Here is a 20,033-nt window from a genome sequence, read left to right on the forward strand (position 1 = left end):
CGACTAATTTGATATATACTTCAAAGAAATCAGGAAATATGGACCAATAGTTTACCACCCACAGTATTACACAGAAATAAATATATTGTCAATTAAAAAAAAGGCTTTACCTCACTGCAGCACAGTTATTTTCTTTTGATTAAATTCATTCAAAGTATTCACTACAATCTTTGTCACATAGCATAAATATTTGCCCACTTATAAGGATGTTGTGATGGAGAAAATATGTTTATTGTTATATTAACACATTTTTTCAATAAGATTGAACGCACTGATAAATCCTCATACATCAACAGATGAAGTTTAGAATTTTAAAAGATAATGAAATAATTGCTCACCCATTTGGAAGTTTTATTGGAGAAAATATGGTAATTTTTCACTTACACTTTATTTTTCTTAATCAATATGATGGAATGCATTCCAAAATCCTATTAAATAATATGTTGAATTTCAAACATATATGAATGAATGGGCGACGTTGTATTAATTGAATAAACTCAGAATCAGAATATAAACTTAAATCTGTCATTGCAATTTATACATGCATCAGCTTGCGCTTAATTGTTGTTTTGATTCTTTTTTTCCCTTAAAATTGTTTTGATCAAAGTTAATACTCCTTGGATGCTTAAATGGGCATGGGTAGCTTAAAATAAAGCTTCCTAAAACATGCTTAGTCACATGAAATGAGCCGAGTAAGAGAGGGATTAAATGCTAACCACCGATCGACCGACCATCCCCAATGCCCATCTCATCACACACCCTCACCATTAATGCTCTTAACCAGCCACAGTAGGGAAAGTGGGGTATTGGATGTTAAAGATAAAGTTGAGTTCTGGGGGTGTTTCACAAAGATCCTAAGTTGAACTTATCTCTGGACTTAACAATTATGGAAAGCCATTAGCATCCTTTAAATTATTTAGTAAAAGTTATTTTAAAAGGCATAAAATGTTAATTCAAATCATTCATATTTTCTATTATCATGGGATATTTCATGTTCTTGATGTGGAATTTATGAAAAGTCTAAAATACTTGAATTTTTGCTTTTGAATATATTTCAGTATAATGCTACAAATGGCTCTCCATAATATTTAAGTCCAACTAAGAGTTAAGTTCGACTTAGGATCTTTGTGAAACACCCCCCTGGTCCCTAATGCAATTGCATTGTGAAAGAAATAGAGTGAAATCGATCAGAATAGGTTGATCATCTAGCAAGTATTGGTGTGAAGTGCAAGGTTCTGGAATCATCAAGATGATAAAACATTTGGCCCAGTCTTGGTAAAGTTACAAGCACTGTACACAGAAAGATGTATAAGGGGCTACACTATCTTGTGGCATTAAAATCTGTCCCAATTTTTATGATGTTACATGCCATATTCAGAATATTAAGGCATTTTAAGAGCCATGCTTTTCAGGGACCATTTTTCATCTGATGTTCTTCCATACTTGCATACTATAAAAATGACAACGCTCACAAATTATTTTTCACCTCTTCCCAGAACTCAACCTTCTCTTTAACCTCTGGCAGCAGCAAATCACTGCCTCCACACTATGAGCTGCTGAGCTCGCTCACTTGCTTGCTTGCTCGCTCGACCGACCATCATCATAATACACCTGTAATCACGGGGAGGCTTTTAAAATAGCCAAGACGGTTTGAGGTGGGACAATGGTGGTTCCACGGCCGGGCAATGCTGACAAACAACTCCAGTGACTATATGTATGCTTGGAATGCATGAGTCTCCGACGACAATAGAAGGCAAGCAGGCAAACAATAGGCGACTGGTAAACAGGGAAGTTGGGTCACACATAAGGCACCACTCTGGCCGCTCCGCTAGTTGTGGCGTTCGAACTGCTTTATTTTTACTCTTCCTTTCTCTCTGTCTCTAGTCCTTTCTCCCATGTGCTCTCTCCAATATATCTATCCTTTTCTCTCTCTTTATGTCTTTCTCTCATCCTCTTTCTCTCCATCTCTTTCATTTTTCTCTTCTTGTGCTGTGTATCTCTTTCTCTCTTTCTCTCTCTCGGTATATTCTGTCTTTCTCATTCTTTCTCTCTCTTTTTCTGTATTTCTTGTCCTCTCTCCCCTACATTCATTTGGATTTTCTTTTTTGCTCTTATCCCCCCCCCCTCTCTCTCTCTCTCTCTACCTCTCTAACTCTCTTTCTATCTGTCCCATCTCTTATCTAATGTCCAAGCGATTTTGACATGATTTTGACATGATCATCAGGCAATTACAGCAAACTATCACCAAATTCATTTAAAATCCATATAATGTAGATAGTGCACAAAACTTGCATACATTCAAAGTTGATACTCATGTAACAGCTACTAACTCCCGGACATGTATCAGGGAAAAAATTAATATTTATTTTTCGGGGGCTACTTTTCAAGCTTGCCTGCATGAAATAACAATCTAAAATTTGTTTTGCATTGAACTCTATGCAAACTACAGGGGCTCTTTTCTGATTTTCGGGGGCTCTTTTAGGCATTTCGGGGGCTAATTCGCCCCGAGCCCCCGTGTATTTTTTTCACTGACATGTATTAACCAAAATCAAATTGTATCAAATGAATCAAGTATGAATGTAATTCAATATATTCATGATAACAAAGAAGAACGTTAAATAGAGTGATGTCCATTGTCCAAACTGATCTTTAATTGCACAACAGTAGATTTGTCATAAATCGTGGGTGGACATGTCCATGCATACTCAAGTACTTGTTATGTAGAACCATGAATCATAGAAATGCCCATTTCATTAAATGGGTTTAGTAGCACCATTGGAGTACAGAAGGGCATTATTGTTCATAATCACCAAGTTGAAATCCACTTTCATTTTGAACAATCCCCTACAAAATGGAGGTATTCCTTTGTCGTAAGCGCTTTCAGCGAACCACCTGTCCAACACAGCACACATCAGTGATTTGAGTCATACCCTATATTAGTGTTTACAGTCAAATTTATTCTGAAGTTTGCATTTAAAAAACACCATATATTGCTGCACTTGAGTCACTTTACAATTATGTAGTACAGTCAAGATTATTCACGCAGTAGAACTTTGTAGTTTGTAGAGGAAAAATACAACACAGTTTCGAGTTTTGTGTCAATTTGTAAGTATTTAGAGTGATGATTATTAATGCTAGCTTGTAAAAAAAAAATTGGAATCCCTTCTTAAATTTTGCTATGGCTCTTTGGTATTGATGAAGTATGTCAAAGATTTAAGATACCATACCATACAGATCTTTTTCTTTTTTAATCACTTTCTTAGAGAATAAAATCATAAGTTTCATGTAAGTGTCTCTTTTGGAATGTTTGCTTTGTATCAATTTGGGATCCTGTTTATGGTAGGATTGATACAATCCTACATATATCAGTAGTCTATTTCAATTAATTACTTTATTTATTTATTAATTCATTTCTTTTTGTTTTCACTAAGCATCATGGTGTCCAGTGTTTTTCACAAGCATTTAGTAGTTTCAACATACAAGATGAATGTCCCCTAATAGGCTAATATACACCCACACATGTATTGTTGAATATTGTTAAATGCTTGTAAACATCATTTCTAAAATGTTCTACACTTGTAATTAACATTTCTAAAGAATCTAGTTTCATTATGCACCAGTCAAGAATCAACTTAATACGGACAAAATAATAATTAGAGAGGTACATGGTGGATCAAGCAATGTCTTTTTACTTGTACACTGTAGCGCTATTCAAGCATATTTTTGTTTAATTAATACATGAATTTTTAATAATAAATTTAATACTAAATTGAGAGCAGATCAACCGGTTTGATAAGAGGAGACATACCTGAACAAGAAAGCATCACTAGGTCTAAATATTAAGACTACCAAGCTCTTGTTTTGTTTGGATCTTAGCAGCAGAACGAACTCATGTGAAAAGAGTCTATGGAAAACGAAAGAAAAACTTTGTGGCTAGGCAGCAGCGGAGTTTAACCCTACACTGATTGCATAGTGTGAGTGAGATCACAGAAGTTTGTATGAACAGTATTGGGCGCATCTCTGAAGAAACGCGTCAATTAGGTTTGATGTCTTGAAGACATTCACAATTGAGAGGGTAGCCATTTTCCCATTAGAAATATCTACTTGCCCAGCAAAACTTCAATAGGTTGTTGGTTGTGAAAGTTCTTTTGTTATAAATTATTATATTACAAGTGTGGTAAAAAGTGTAATTTCAATATAAAAGATATAAGATATATTAGGGCACCTTGCTGTCAAATTTGTAGGTATTTAGGCACTTCGCTGCCAGAAATTTCTTTTTATTATAATTATTATATTACAAGTGTGGTAAAAAGTGTAATTTAAATATAAAAGATATAAGATATATTGGGGCAACTTGCTGTCAATTATGCAGGTGTTCAGGCACGTATAATATAATAATGTACAGAATTACAGATTTTAAAAAAAAAGGAAATGTGGCATTTTCAATAGCTCTCTCTTTAGAAGAATGGACCAGGATCCAAAGTATTGAAGAAAATTCATACTCAGAAATACATAGATCTGGGCCCCGTCTTACAAAGAGTTACAATTCGTAAGTCTTCCAATCAATCGCAAGTTTGCATTCTCCTATCTCTTATCGACATAGTTGTGATTGATATAAATCAAAATAAGTTGTGAATGATATTAACTCTAAAGACGGGCCCTGGTCTGTATAACGAGCGAGATTTTCTGATGAAATCATAGACCTTATAAAATTCAGTGTTTAGAGGAGATTATCAAGCCAGTCTCTGACAAACAAAAACATCTTAATGACCTCCAAATTCTTTACAGATGAGTCAACAGCTAACCCATCAATCTACTTCATCCATGTCTTAGGTATTCAAAGGGCTCATAACATTCAAAATGACATGATGCAAACAACATCAGTCTGAAATGACATTGGCAGAAAAATAGAAAAATAGAAAAATAGAAGTCCATTTTACCTGTGTGAGGATACCAACACTTTAATTTTTTTAATATTTTATTCTTTCTTTGAATTTGATAAAAATCTAACAGATTTGAACAACTCCATGATATATCAGGCTTTGCATCAAATGCATGATCAGTTAATTCGAACAGCTTTCAGCTTCATTATTCAGTTTTATAACCTGGGCCATTTTACACAACCTGTCGTCAATAACAAATTACATTTAATTGATACATATGTATAAGCTACTGAAATCAATGCATTGACGGTAACGATTGCCAAATTTGTCATTGATCTATAGCAGTTTGTAATGATAACGAATCTTAAAGGGGGTATCTCACTGAGCGACGAATGCTTGCGAACGTAGGGAATTGGGGTTTTGCCAGGGTTTCGTAAAAGGTTGCAAAAGGTTTGTAAAAGGTTGCAAGAAAGTTCGCAAACAGTTTTCATTGTCGCAAAGAAATTTTGAACAGTCATTAAGGCAAACCCTGATCTTTGCCAACATGCATTCGTCAAAAAAGTTGGCAAATCCAAATTCGGAACGTTCGCAAGCATTCACCACTCAGCAAGATACCCCATTTATGAAACAGGGACCAGCATGCAATGAATACCTTTGAGTTCTACAGAGTGTGGTATTCTAAATGAAGAGGAGACGGTGCATGTCCGCGCTCTCTGGGAGCCCTAATCAAAGTTAATGGGCTGAAAAAACTGACACTGCTATTCACCTTTGAAAAGAATGAGAGATTCTTCTTTTCAGCCTACCTACATGTACAGACCCCACCCCCCCCCACCCCCGACCCGACTCACAACCATAAAAGAATATCATTATAAAGGTGAATTTTGAAGAAAAAAACCTGTTTCATGCATCTTCACTGGTGCAGATTGGCTCTAAACTGTGCTATTTTCACTTTCTTGGGAGTGACGTCTGTGATCACTTGTTTAGGAGTGAAAATCGATTGATTTTAGAGTGCTCTCTAAGAAGAAAAGAGTGAATGTTCACTCTATTTTCACTACATTTTCACTCTCCAGAGGAGTGATGTCCGTGATCACTCAATTTTTTTTAGAGAGTAGATAGCAATGAAAAAAAAGAATCTACCAAGAACATCTACATATAACAGGGATATGCATCTACTTTAGATGTGGAACTATGACCCTATCTAACCCTAGATAACCTTTGACCTCACACAGGGAAATGTGACACTGTCATATATGAAGTATAACCTATTAGATTGTCTTTTTGGACCCAGAAGGACATTAGCTCATATATACTAACACAGAGTTTATGTACAAGCCCCAAACAGACAAAACATCATGCACACTCATCTTACATGTGTAACAGACCTACTTTTGTGCATTTACATTGAAAGGTCCTAATTTTATAAAGTTTTTCCTAAACACAAAGCACATGTATTTGTGATGCCATTACCAAAGTGCAAATGTTGTGTATATGAAAATTAATCAACTCAATCACAAGACTATTCAATAGCAAATAAAATAGGAATTAACTATACTCTAATCAATATGAAAGAAAATTTGAAAATAAACACCCCCTATAAATATCAAGGGTGAAATTTTGTCACATACTTGAACACATGCATAAGGCACGCTTCCACAACAACATGGCTGCCATGCAAATGTCTCATACATTTCACAACGGACCTCACAAATGGAACGGTTACAGCACAAGGAGAATTTGCTGGACACAAGGGTTTTCAAAATTAATTCTGTACAAAGTTAATTATTTTGTGATATCTTCATATTTCTAAACTTGTTACAAATGAAGAAAAAAAATATTTCACCATTTTGAAATTGTTATCTCATTATCTGCAATTTGCACTATGCAAATCTCAGAGATGTTTAATATCAATGGGGGGGGGGGGGGGAGAAAATGGTGATCAGTACAAGATGTATGATACTGAAGAACGTTGTAAAAGGCTATTTTTGTAATGTTACCAAACTTATACTTAAGTGCCTCATATGAATAATTTCATTCACCTGTTAATTTGAATAAATGTGTTTCAATAGTCAGAATGCAAATTGCATATGACATGTTGCTAGGTAGGGCAAGGGTATATTTGTCCGACCTAGCAACAACTAATGTGTGCAATTTGAATTTTGACTAAAGGTGACTATCAAGAATTAAGATACATTCATTTGTAACAGGTGAATGAAACAATTTGTACAAGGTAAAGGTACTTCACAAAGGCATATATACACCGTATGCATAAATTTGGTTACATTACAAAACTGGCCTATTCTATCAGTGTGGCACATATCATAATGTTGCAACTCTTACTCTTAGTGCTCTCAAAAGCGACCATAGAAATGTCCTGTTTAGACAGTAATTATAAATCAACATTAGAAGTATTGTAGGGGTAAGTAGGCCTACAAGGGAATGAGTTCTGTACACAGGGGACGGTTTACAAATATACCTCAAGTTATATGCAGTAACAATTACTCAACATCATTCCTGATAGCTGAAGCATGTCTGCACAAAACCAACTTGGTACTAAATACCATGCACATTGGTTTTTATTTGTATTTAGAAAGAATAGGAGTGAGGAGCGTGGAGAGTGCTAAAAAAAGACAGGCTCTTTTTTGTTCCCCAGTCTCCCTTTTCCCTCACAATACCTTGAAATGCTATGCCCACGGCATATACACTTCGATTCAAAGGAGAGGCTTTTTATTGAAAGCAATGGATTGGACTTTAGCAAACAGGGAGGTTTTTGCTCTTTCTCTGACCCCCCTCCCCCACCTTCCAACAAAAAAAGTCCATTCTTTCTTTCTCTTTCTCTCTCCCTCTCTCTCTCTCTTTCCTCTTGTCATTCTCCGTGTACCCATCTCATGATCTCTGTCATTCTTATCTGATATTTCTATATACTTTATCCTCTTATTTTTATAATTTTGTTTAGTTCATTCTCTTACCTTTTTGTTCATACTTTGTCCATTATTGTCACGATTGCGATGAAAAGTCAGAAAAAGAGACTAAACGTTCGCTCAACCAAATATTCCCTTTCTTCTTGATTCAAAGCTACCTTTTATTTTAATTGCTGCATCTGACTCTCCTTCATAAAATAGCACCCCTCTTCTTGATATAACTTTCTTTTTTCTCCTTTCTTTCTTTCTTTCTTTCTTTCTTTCTCTCTCTCTCTCTCTCTCTCTCTCTCTCTCTCTTTCTTTCTTTCTCTTTTCTCTCTCTTCATTCCTCTTCTATCCCTATCTCTTTTTCTCATTGTGGTTATTTCATAAGCTGCCTCTCTCTCCTTGAACTCTCCTTTCTTTCCTTTTCTCTTTATTTTTCTCCTTTTCTTTTTCCTCCTTTCTTTCTTTCTCTATTTCTTTTCCCTCCTTTCTATTTTTCTCTTTTTCTTTTCCTCCGCTCTATCTTTCTTACTTCTCTAATTCTTCTTCTTCTTTCTTTCTTTCTTTCTCTCTTTCTTTCTAGCTTTCTTTCTTTCTTCCTAACCTTTTTTCTTTCTCTTTTCTTCCCCCCTCTGTGCCTTTTCATCCCGTCCCGGCTCACTTCTCCCCAATTCAGCATTAGAGGTACCCCACACAACGATTAACCCTGCAACAAAACCACAGCCCCTGTGTGTTTTGTATGTTCAAACACATTGGCACCTATACCGAATCAATGAAAGAAATCCTAGATACCTCCTTACAAAATTATCACCCCTTCGCAGTGGTATATAGGAAAACAAGACCGATCTGTTCGTTTGCTCGTTGCGCATTCGGCTGGAATGATATTTGAGTTCATGATCTTGTATAGTGCCAGTAGATCACACGTTGTATTTGGAGGCATGGAAGCACAAATAATCCAGATATTTACCCAGCCTTCCAATGTCATGAGTAATACTTGGGGAACATGAATGGTAATGTTGCGCAGGGGAAAGAATAATAGTAAGGTTGATTGAAACTTAGCCAAGTTGAACAATCTTACATGGTTACAGTAATCATCTTATGCAGTAAAACAGAAAGTTGGCATTGAAATAAGTCCAAACTTTTGAAGGTAACTTAGCGAGATGTTGTGGCACTAAAAGACGCGTCCGGAACACAAGATGCACAACTGTTGTAAATAATAATTTCATCAGATGGAAGTAGAATGACATTGTAAAAAATTTGGGGCTGATCAAATCATTTACTATCTTAATTAGGCAAATAGTTAGCTACATGTAGACTTTTTCACTCAGATATATAACAAAATATAACTTTTTTGTGTCACTGCATTTCACTAATCTACCTGAGAGTTAGTTAGCCATTTCATATTTCCCTCTAATATCATCAGGGCAGGGCCCCAATTCACAAAACTTGTCATCAGTGACACATGACAGTTTTTGTTATGTGCTAGGAAAATCCTTGCTTCTGAATGGTTATCAGCAGATATGTCACTGATTTTTGTCATTTGTCATTGAAAAAAGGCTTTGTGGAATGGGTCCCTGATTTATAGTTATCACAATATTACAGGGAGGTGTTGGATAAAAAGCTTGGGGATGTCAAAAAGCATTGGTTTAACACCATGTTATCATTATGCACTTATATCCAGCATCACTCTCAGTCTCTAACAAACATATCTTGCCAAGATATGATGGCAGTTTATTCTATAGTCAAATAATGGTACTTTATGGTACTTTAGAAGACTAAATATCAAATCAAACAGTAACTCCTAGAAAATGCAGCATGTAGAATTTATCATGGGATAAATTGGGGTTTAACATTTATATGGAATCAAATCATTGTGATTTGAAATTCTCCTCCTGCCACTAGCAATGACAACTATCACTGAACATTAATGTTTTTTTAACTTTTCTTGCATCCCAGTAAATGCTTATTAATAACTCTGACAATGGCTGTATATAGGCATGTCTGCCGAATGGCCAGGGGCAAGCAAATAAATTTATTTTGGCTATAAAATTTATAGAAATTTTCATGATAGTATCATTCAATATTAACAATTTTCTCTTTGCTATTAATGTATGAAAAATAAAGAACTGCATTTACCTCTGCATTATTCTATAGCTCTCAAAATGGTATGGTATGGTATGGTATGGTATTTATTTCATTCTTCATAAAAAAAAACATATACAATACATACAGAGTATTAAAAAATATATATATCAATACATGTAGAAGGGTAACGTTACAGATAATATGAATACAATAAAATAAACAAGGAAACTAGTTAAGAAAGCAAATTTATGTCGAATGAGGGGTCAACAAAAATGTCTGTTCATAGCCAAAAAGGCATTAACTCTGGGCCCTGTTTTTATAAAACTTGTTATTAATAACAGGTGCCATACACTGTAGATCTATGACAAAGCTGCTTATAGCCAATAAAGTGTAAGGATGTCAGTAGCTTATAACAATTATTGTATCTTGTAATTGATAACAAGTTTTATGAAACCAGGCCATATTATTTAAAAGAGTTTAAGCCCTTTTGGCTCTAAAATCCCAACGGATGATACAACAATCACAACTCCTGCACTCTACAATCAGTACCGTATATGAAATACCTACCGTACACTGTAAATATAACATTTACACTGTACATGTACTTCTGTTCTATAAACATGACGATATTTCATCTCAAATTATCTGGTTTACTTTGACTATAGAATATCATTCTCGTTAAATTTTGTATGACGAGGATGCCCCCTTTGAACTACAGTAATCTGGCATTCACCAAGCATTATGGTATTTTTACATAGACAATTCTGTTTGAGACAGACTAAAAACTTTGCAATCCCTCATCACTATTTGTGACAGTGAAAAAATACATTGGTATGGTGAGCGATTTAGCCCTGAAAAAATGCAAAAAGAGCTATCACGGTAAAAACTAAAAGTAAAGAAACATGTTTTTATTTGCCGAATGAAAATCTTGCAATTACACCACCAAATCCACAAAATATTTACATTTACCAAAAAGTTTTCTTTCAACAATGGTTCATATGTGTACAAGAGTTAAATCAAACAGTCTTTACTTTTGTTTAAATACTTTTTTTGCTCTCAACATATTAAGTTTTTATTTGCGCAGAATGTTTCTTTATCTGAGCATCAGTGATCTAGAAAGAAGTTTGTATAGCATGCATGGACGCTACCTTTGACCTTCGGCATACTTCAACAAGTATGATGTTATATATGAGTAAATACAGACAAACCACATGAGCTACATTTGTAGACTGTACATATATGTACCTTAGCAGTCCTGTCTGTGTTTTAGATACGTGTACAAAAGTCAATTCATAGCATGTTTACGGCATCTCAGGGTTAGCCCTGGTTAACAGCGTCATATATTGACATTTGGGTCATTGGTTTGTAAAAACCTCCAGAGTATTCAACTTTATTTTGCCACAAATATGTGGATACATACCTGTACTGTACTTATTTTCCTTTAGTTGTTATTGTTGTTTTGTTTGTTTAAATTATACACCTCATTTATTAGGCATGTAAGGTCAAATACAATAAATGCATCTGGTTCTACCGTTCTAATGCAATATATTACCAAAAAGGGGGAAAATAGAATGATCGTTACAGTATCAACAGAGAAAGGAAGGGATACATAAAAAGCTCAAGAATGGAGATGTTGGCCAAAGGGGAATTGGACAACTACAAGTCCTAAAGTTTTTGAACATGTGGATTGTAAGCCTAAAATATATGCATATATGGTAACAAATGAAACTGATACAAGAGTTTAATTAAGTTATTATATATCACTATTATGTCAAAACCCAATTTTGGAAGGGGTATAATGATGTACACTCCCTTATTTGGATACAGATATTCCATGTCATAAATTTATGAAAATTTGTATACATGTACATATATGCACAAGTTAAATCATCTTTTATTTTTTCTTAATTTGATGCTCAGTTCATAACAAAAAAGGAAAAGCTGGATAAATTTGGACCAGAATATCTGACTCATATTACTGTCAAATCATTCCTGTATTCTGTTGAGAGCCAGAAGGGTGCTAACTTTGTCTTCTGGGGTAATAATTATGAGATAATACTCTTCTTGCTCTTTAGACTATATTCTATCGGCTTTCATGGAGTTGTAGGCTTGACTTTTCTGCTATTGTTCAAGTATTGTGAATTATTATTCAAATTCCTCTGGAACAGTAATTATTACCATTTCCAGAATAATTTCATTACAGCAAAATATATTTCATAACAGTATTTGAATGAACATCTCACAGAAGTCCAGTGCACATGTATTGTATCATTCCCATTTAGAGTCTGAAATTCCCTTATCATAACTACCAAAAGGACTGCAAGTTGAGAAATTATTACGTTTTACTAGAACATATAGTCTTATATACAGTGTATTGTCCCCTTACTATATTTGAGTTGATAATGAGTCTATGTTATATAAATATTACTATCTAATCATATCTCATTTTCCAAACTATCGTTTCTCAAAAATTTATTTCTATTAAAGTAATTCAAAACAGAATTTTCTACAGATTGCATCCTGGTGCATTCACATGGATATCAATAACATGTAAAAGCAGCAACTACAAAAAGAAATCTGTTTATAATGTTAACTTGGATTAGACCACAAATAGTCTACTTTTAGGGGAAAATGGACTATTATCATGAATATACACTGTCAAACCATAAAGTCAATACCTGAAATCTGTTACTTTACTTGTTTTTTGAAAAATCAATTTTCTAGTCTTGTGACGTAAATGCACCTTTTCACCCACCAAATCAAACATCAATTAATCAATACGCAATCAAAACATTTGCAAACTGAAAGTTAACAATGATTCCACTACTACATGCTCTACTCAAAACAACTTGATCATTCCAATTTTAAAGGCAAAACACTCTTGTTACTCTTCTTTTCTGCCATTAATACACACATAACAAGCGCAGTCATCAATGAAAATGTGATGGCAAAACGCCAAAATGGCCACTTGTCTCCCAGCCCCATCTGTAGAGACAATGTGAACAGTGCTTCGACACTATGTGGGCCATGCATGCACCGCGGCTTCGCCGGGCAGCTGGCCGTCTACCAACAGGGTATTACTACTATTCAAACTCTTTGTAGTTATGGCAGCTTTGAAATATGTCACTAGAAAAGTATCTTAAACCGTCCATTTTTAAATATTTTATGGAAAGAAGAAACTTATAACCACTCTGAATCACGGAACGGTACCCAATTATGAACGAAATAGACCGGATTGCCGGTGCCAAAAAACAAGTTGATACTGAGTGAAGGAGGGTACAAAAACAAGCACACTCACCCGAAACTGGACTTTGTCTCGACATCACACACCATCTTGTTTTCCACTAGAAGAAAAGAAAAATGGAGAAGTGTTAGATCCAATCGTAATGATCACTTAGAACAATCCAAGAAGATGATTAAGAACTCTTACCTTTCTCCCTTGCCGGATTTTTACGGAGCACTCCAAAAGGGTGCTCCGTGTGTCCGCCATTTTACTACTTGCACTAACCATAACCCGTTGAACCGTGCCCCATAATCGCACCACAATAGCAAGCTTCTCGCGCTGGTTTTTTTTTTTGGCGAAAACAACTCCTGAAAAAAGAGCTTTTGTTGGGTTGAGGTAAACAACTTGGTGGTTCGCTTGAGTCATGCCATATTATTCATTAATTTCTCACGATCCCATTTTCTAAGGCGGGGCTTGCTGACATGAGTAGGCCAATATTTTCTCTTTCAAGTATGTTATTCCTCCAAGCATATCAACTGCTTCTTCTTTTTACGCTTCTCGATAATCATTTATCATTATGCTTTTCCTATAATGGCCTTATGTTTTCTTTTCTTCTTCTTTTCATTTTCTCCTCTCCCTGCTTTACTCTCCTCTCCTGTGACCCCATCTCTATCTTTTCTCTTACACATCTTTTTCGCTTTTTACATTGTCATTTTTTCACCAAATTCCTTTATTGGCCTATTATAATTATGAAGGCCAATTGGACAAATTTATAAATTTCTTGACATTCAGACTCTTCTCACCCCCCCCCCTTCAGTATCCTGCTTAGTTTTAATTCATCATAAAATAGGCCTATACATGTATATTCGGTTGAATTCTGATCGAACCGGATTATCCAAATTGTTTTTCAGTCTCGTTAAAAAGGCCCAGGCCTCCGTCAATCGCTAATCCCTCTTTTCTTTCTCTTGCGGAAAAAACACACTTAGAAAAGATGCGGAAAACATTGTTTCCTGGAATGTTTCGTAAATAGTTTTTATGTTGACATAATAACATGTTCAAATAACACCGCCTTTCTACCTCTCTCTCTCTCTGTCTGTCTGTCTATCTCTCTCTCTCTCTCTCTCTCTCTCTCTGCCTACCTCTCTCCCTGTGTCTGTCCGTCTGTCTGTCTGTCTGTCTCTCTCTCTCTCTCTTTCTCTCTCTCTCTCTCTCCCATACACATACACCCTCGCTCTATATCATTTATTATTTACAAATGAATGTCTATCTAGCTTTCTCTTAACCCCCCCCCCCCCCTCTCTCTCTCTCTCTCTCTCTCTCTCTCTCTTTCCTCTCCTCCTCCCCCTCTCCCTGCATCTTTCTTTTACAAAACTCTTCACCTTCCTTCTCCCTCTCTCTCTTCTCTCCTCTGTCTCTCCCTCTCTCTCTCTCTGAATCAAATTATATTTAAAAGTGAGTGAACATAAGTATACGAGGAGGTAAAGTTTTCAGTCATAAATATTGAAAATACCAATATTTTTAAACTGCAAAGGTTTTTCCAACTTTTTCATGTTCTTACAATCCAAGTGAACTTTTTGCAATTTCACCGTCAAGCTATCAACAAAAAATCAAACTCAATAAACATGTCCTTTAGATTGGCCATAAATATCACTTCTCTTGGTTGGCCTAGCATTATTAAGCCTCTCGTCTAGGATAATTAGGCCTATTCATTAGAATACAAGTCTGAAATCGGGCAGAGTTATTAGGCACTAGGGAGGGAAAGCAAGATGGATGAAGGTGAGAGAGATAGTACGAATTTAATCACCCGTTTATTTCCAGTTCATTGAACAGTGACCAGTGACCAGTGAATTCCGACCAGTGACTTTTCGAACTCGTGTTTTTTGTGGCGTTTTTTTCTTCTCGCATGCACTGCCAAAAGAGGGAGACAAACAGCAATGCGAATAAGCGTGATGAAAAGTTCCGACCAATGAGAGTGGAGCGCTGTTGCTGTAGAGCGCACGACGGACCACTCACGTACGTTGACTCTTCTGCGACTCCACATGCGCAGCACATGTTGTGAGCTTATATGAGGGCGACAGGTGCAAAGCGGTTTAGGGAACAGGTGATGAGCTATCTTAAGTAGACAGCAGTATATTGTTTTTTTTTTAAAGCAATACCAAGCCTCGACTTGTTGAGTTGTTGTATGTGCGTACGCAAAGTTCTCAGTGGGCAAACGCTGAGCTAGCATGACTAAAACACTAGCACTTTGCATAATTTATCAGTGGAAGCCGTGATCGTCTAGTGGTTAGGACATTGCGTTGTGGCCGCAATAACCCAGATTCGAATCCTGGTCACGGCATTTTTTTTTTTTTTTACTTTTTCCATATTTTAGAACATCAAAGAGATATCAATGGATCTATTTTGTAAAAACATATACCATATCTTTTAAACAATTTTCGATATTAAATTGTTTTTAACAGATCGAGGCTCAGGTAAGAAATACCATCTCTGTAAATATTCCACGAACTGTTTTGACTTTTAACAAATATTGGGACATAAAGGGATAGAGAGAGAGAGAGAGAGAGAGAGAGAGAGAGAGAGAGAGAGAGAGAGAGAGAATACTAACCTCTCTATAATGAGTCCAATCACCACCGCAACTTTGAATAATATATTAGTGGAAGCCGTGATCGTCTAGTGGTTAGGACATTGCGTTGTGGCCGCAATAACCCAGGTTCGAATCCTGGTCACGGCATTTTTTTTTTCATTTTCCCTATTTTATATTCTTGACAAATATCAAAGAGATATCAATGGATCTATTTTGTAAAGAGGAATGGCTCGAATTGAAGCATCTATTTTGTAAAAAACATATACCATATCTTTTTAACAATTTTCGATATTGAATTGTTTTTAACAGATCGAGGCTCAGGTAAAAAATACCATCACCGTAAATATATTCCACGAACTATGTTTTGACTTTGAACTATTTTACAAAAAAATAATGGGACATAAAGGGAGAGAGAGAGAGAGAGAGAGAGAGAGAGTGTGTGTGAATACTAACCTCTCTATAATGATTCTAATCAAGAGCAAAGCTTTGCAAAACATATTAGTGGAGGCCGTGATCGTCTAGTGGTTAGGACATTGCGTTGTGGCCGCAATAACCCAGGTTCGAATCCTGGTCACGGCATTTTTTTTCCTTTTCCATATTTTAGATTCTTGATACACATCAAAGAGATATCAATGGATCTATTTTGAAAACAGAAATGGCTCGAATTGAAGCGCCTATTTAAAAAAACATATACCATATCTTTTAAACAATTTTCGATATTAAATTGTTTTTAACAGATCGAGGCTTAGGTAAAAAAAAAATACCATCACTGTAAATATTTCATGATCTATGTTTTGACTATTTTTCAAAAAAAATATTGGGACAGAGAGGGATATAGGGAGAGAGAGAGAGAGAGAGAGAGAGAGAGAGAGAGAGAGAGAGAGAGAGAAAGAGAAGAGAGAGAGAGAGAGAGACTACTAACGTCTCTATAATGAGTCCAATCACTACCACAACTTTACATAAATTATTAGTGGAAGCCGTGATCGTCTAGTGGTTAGGACATTGCGTTGTGGCCGCAATAACCCAGGTTCGAATCCTGGTCACGGCATTTTTGTTGTCCTTTTTCGAATTTAGATTCTTGATAAACATCAAAGAGATAAAAATTGATCTATTTTGTAAACTGAAATGGCTCGAATTAAAGCACCTATTTTGTAAAAACATATACCATATCTTTTTAAGAAGTTTTAACAGATCGAGGTTCACCGTACAGGTATGAAATACCATTACTGTAAATATTTCGCGATTTACATTTATTTTACAAAAAAATTAGTGGGACAGAGAGTGGGGGGGGGGGGGGGAACTACTTACCTCTCTAATGAGTCCAATTACTACCACAACACGGGAACCTGGGGGTCTAGTAGTTAGGGCATTGTGTTGTGGCCGCAATAACCCAGGTTCGAATCCTGGTCACGGCATTTTTTCCTTCTTATGCACATTCCCTTTTGGGATATCGATAAAGTCTTGGCTGATCTTGTAAGTTGGCATTTTTACAGTAACTGCCCCATCCGACACTGAGAAATGTAATCTGTATGCCTATGTTCATAAGTTCGTAAGTTCATTTTGTAAGTACGCCATAATGTCAATTTTCCTCTACAATATCCATCTTGTCCTAATCCTTATCATAATGGAAAGAAATGACGGGAGTGGGATGAGGGGACTCACGGGAGAGCCACAATGATTGAGAGAGGAGATAGGGAGAAGTAGTTTGAAAGATAGTAAGAAAGAGTGAATAACAAAAAGATAGAAAGATGGAGAGAGAGGGAAAGAGGGGTGTGGGGCTGTCATCGTATAGTGGTTCATTCATTCATTTGTCTCTCAATCCAAGGGTTGAAGGCAGGCGCGGATCCAGGATTTCTTAGGGGAGGGGGCCCAACTTTTTTTTTTTTTTTGCTCCCGAAAATTTGAAAATCGCGCCGGCCGAAAAGTCGCTCAGTGGGGGGGTGGGGGGGGGGGGGGGGGGGGGGGGGGGGGGGGGGGTAGTGACAATTTTTTTTTTTTGGTCCTCGAAATTTTTTAATTTGCACCCCCCCCCCCCCCTTGAGCGCCAGGGGGGGGGGGGGGCCCAACCCCCCAAAAAGGTGAAAATCGCGTGATTTTGCATGATTTTTTTCTCAAGGGGGGGGGGGGGCCCGGGCCCCCCGGGCCCCCCGGCCCCCCCCCTGGATCCGCCACTGGTTGAAGGTTCGAAACTCAGCCGGGAACTAACTTCATTTGGCAAGACATTGATCCACATTTTATACTTCCCACCCGGGTAATCATCGGGGCAATAGTAATTACAGGGCCCTCAGGAAGAACAGCATTGAAGCTTCTCTAGGTAAACAAAATTATTATCATTATTATTATCATCATCATCATCATCATTTTTGTTATTATCGTTATTGTTAGTATGAGAGAGAGAGAGAGAGAGAGAGAGAGAGAGAGAGAGAGAGAGAGAGAGAGAGAGGTGTGGACCTGTCGTGGTGTAGTGGTTCATTCACTTGTCTCTCAATCCAAGGGTTGAAGGTTCGAAACTCAGCCGGGAACTAACGTCCTTTGACAAGACATTGATTCACATTTTATACTTCCCACCAGGGTAATCGGGGCAATAGTAATTACAGGGCCCTCATGAAGAACAGCATTGAAGCTTCTCTGGGTAAACAAAATCATTATCATTATTATCATTATTATCATCATCATCATTATCATTTTTGTTGTTATCGTTATTGTTAGTATGAGAGAGAGAGAGAGAGAGAGAGAGAGAGAGAGAGGTGGGAACAGGTGCTAAACAAGCATAAATCTGTAGTTCGGGCTCGTATAAATACCTGAAGTTTGAACATGTTATCAGAACCCAGCCGTGATCGTCTAGTGGTTAGGACATTGCGTTGTGGCCGCAATAACCCAGGTTCGAATCCTGGTCACGGCATTTTTGAACTTTTTTGTTGTTGCTTTTTCCTCTTCTTGGTCATCAATAAAATAATATTAGACCGTTTGTTGTTGTTCCTGTTGTTGTTGTTGTTGTTATTGTTGTATAACACACACAGTCATATATATATTCTCCCCTCATAAGCGAGTTCTTTATTTTTCATTTTGACCGTGGTAGACATAATATTGTATAAATATTACAGAAATACAGAAAACGTAGAAAATTAAAGTTCACAAGATCTTGTGGTGTTATGGATAAGTTTGATATCGGTTTCAAAGCGATTTAATTTTATAACGGAGCATCAAATGACTAAAAATAAGGAAATACAAAAGAGAATATGACAGGGAGGGGAGAAAGATTGAGAGAGAAAGAGAGAGAGAGAGAGAGAGAGAGAGAGAGAGAGAGAGAGAGAGAGAAAGATTGAGGGAGAGGGGGGGGGGTGAAGAAAAGAAAATATATCTCTTCAAAATGTGTGTTTGTGTTGTCTCCAGCAATCATCCTGAAGGTTTAACCCAGACTTTTTCCTTTCCAGTTGTGCCAACTATCTCCTTGCCATATTTAGTGGCAATATTCAAGACACCAACTTCTTCCTGCTACAGAACACTACTCTAGGCTTATATTTTTCACAGACATATAATAAGTTCACTGGCAGACGTTGTCTGTAAAACATTCATCTTTTATTGTGGACCTTCGTACAGACCATTCACTGATATAGATAAAAACAGTTTTTAACAGTCATCATACAAGAATACAATAGAAAACAGAGACATGTTTCAATTCCATACAAAATAGACCAGTCAACAAATGTATTCTTAATCAGTAGAAGCTTATACCCAAGACCAATTGCATTGACCTGTTGCAAACAATAGTTGTTGCTTTGTTAGGCAAGCCTCTTGCTGGTCACACATGAATAATAACTTGGACAATATATAATGATTAAAACTGTTATAAGTAACACATATAGTGGATGTGAGATCAATATTGTTGATGCTTGTATGCGACCATGCCCTAATAGAGTGGTCATTACTAACAGTTGCAGGAGAAGTACACATAAATTTGAATAACTTTGTGAACTAGTCAATTTGTTCCTTTACAGGATGCCTACTACAAAATAAATCGGCATGAAGGCTAAGCTTAGGGCCAAATTCAGTAATACAATTCTTACTTTCTACAATTTCTATGGTAACACATAAACGCTTAAGAATCACTTCAAAATAAATAGGGTGCAAACACACACATTCATGCATACTGCATACACTTACACAAATATCTATGCATATTGTAAGTAGGATTTAGTACATGTCTATAAAAGAATAATTAAAGTGATAACAAAAAGATGCAAACATTGGCATTATTGATGAAGTTAGTTAAGTATAACTATTAGCATAAGTAAATAGTCTTATAATGAAAACATTGGGGAAAAGGGAGAAAAGGGGAGGATGGAGAGCAGGAG

At 36.4% G+C, this 20,033-nt stretch overlaps 1 protein-coding gene and 5 non-coding genes across 7 annotated transcripts in view; 5 read left to right on the forward strand and 1 right to left on the reverse strand.

The window, feature by feature from the left end:
* Positions 1-13,432, reverse strand: part of LOC100893834 — a 38,492-nt gene extending 25,060 nt beyond the window's left edge. For both annotated transcript variants that reach the window (XR_972743.2, XM_003726168.3), the window contains exons 1-2: positions 13,302-13,432; positions 13,170-13,215 (exon numbers count right to left, since the gene is read on the reverse strand). Coding sequence is in view for 1 of the 2 variants with exons in the window: in XM_003726168.3 (XP_003726216.1) it covers positions 13,170-13,215; positions 13,302-13,382 (127 nt within the window). In the remaining variant the exon portion in view is untranslated. The remainder of the gene's footprint in view (positions 1-13,169; positions 13,216-13,301) is intronic.
* A 1,928-nt stretch (positions 13,433-15,360) lies between these two features.
* TRNAH-GUG lies at positions 15,361-15,432 on the forward strand. Its single transcript has one exon. It is a non-coding gene; the product is annotated as a tRNA-His (tRNA).
* A 321-nt stretch (positions 15,433-15,753) lies between these two features.
* On the forward strand, positions 15,754-15,825 carry TRNAH-GUG. Its single transcript has one exon. It is a non-coding gene; the product is annotated as a tRNA-His (tRNA).
* Positions 15,826-16,185: 360 nt separating this feature from the next.
* On the forward strand, positions 16,186-16,257 carry TRNAH-GUG. Its single transcript has one exon. It is a non-coding gene; the product is annotated as a tRNA-His (tRNA).
* Positions 16,258-16,654: 397 nt separating this feature from the next.
* On the forward strand, positions 16,655-16,726 carry TRNAH-GUG. The gene has a single exon. It is a non-coding gene; the product is annotated as a tRNA-His (tRNA).
* Positions 16,727-18,508: 1,782 nt separating this feature from the next.
* Positions 18,509-18,580, forward strand: TRNAH-GUG. Its single transcript has one exon. It is a non-coding gene; the product is annotated as a tRNA-His (tRNA).
* Positions 18,581-20,033: the final 1,453 nt, after the last annotated feature.

This window comes from Strongylocentrotus purpuratus, unplaced genomic scaffold, assembly GCF_000002235.5.
Source record: "Strongylocentrotus purpuratus isolate Spur 01 unplaced genomic scaffold, Spur_5.0 spur5_scaffold_10, whole genome shotgun sequence".
NCBI lineage: Eukaryota > Metazoa > Echinodermata > Echinoidea > Camarodonta > Strongylocentrotidae > Strongylocentrotus > Strongylocentrotus purpuratus.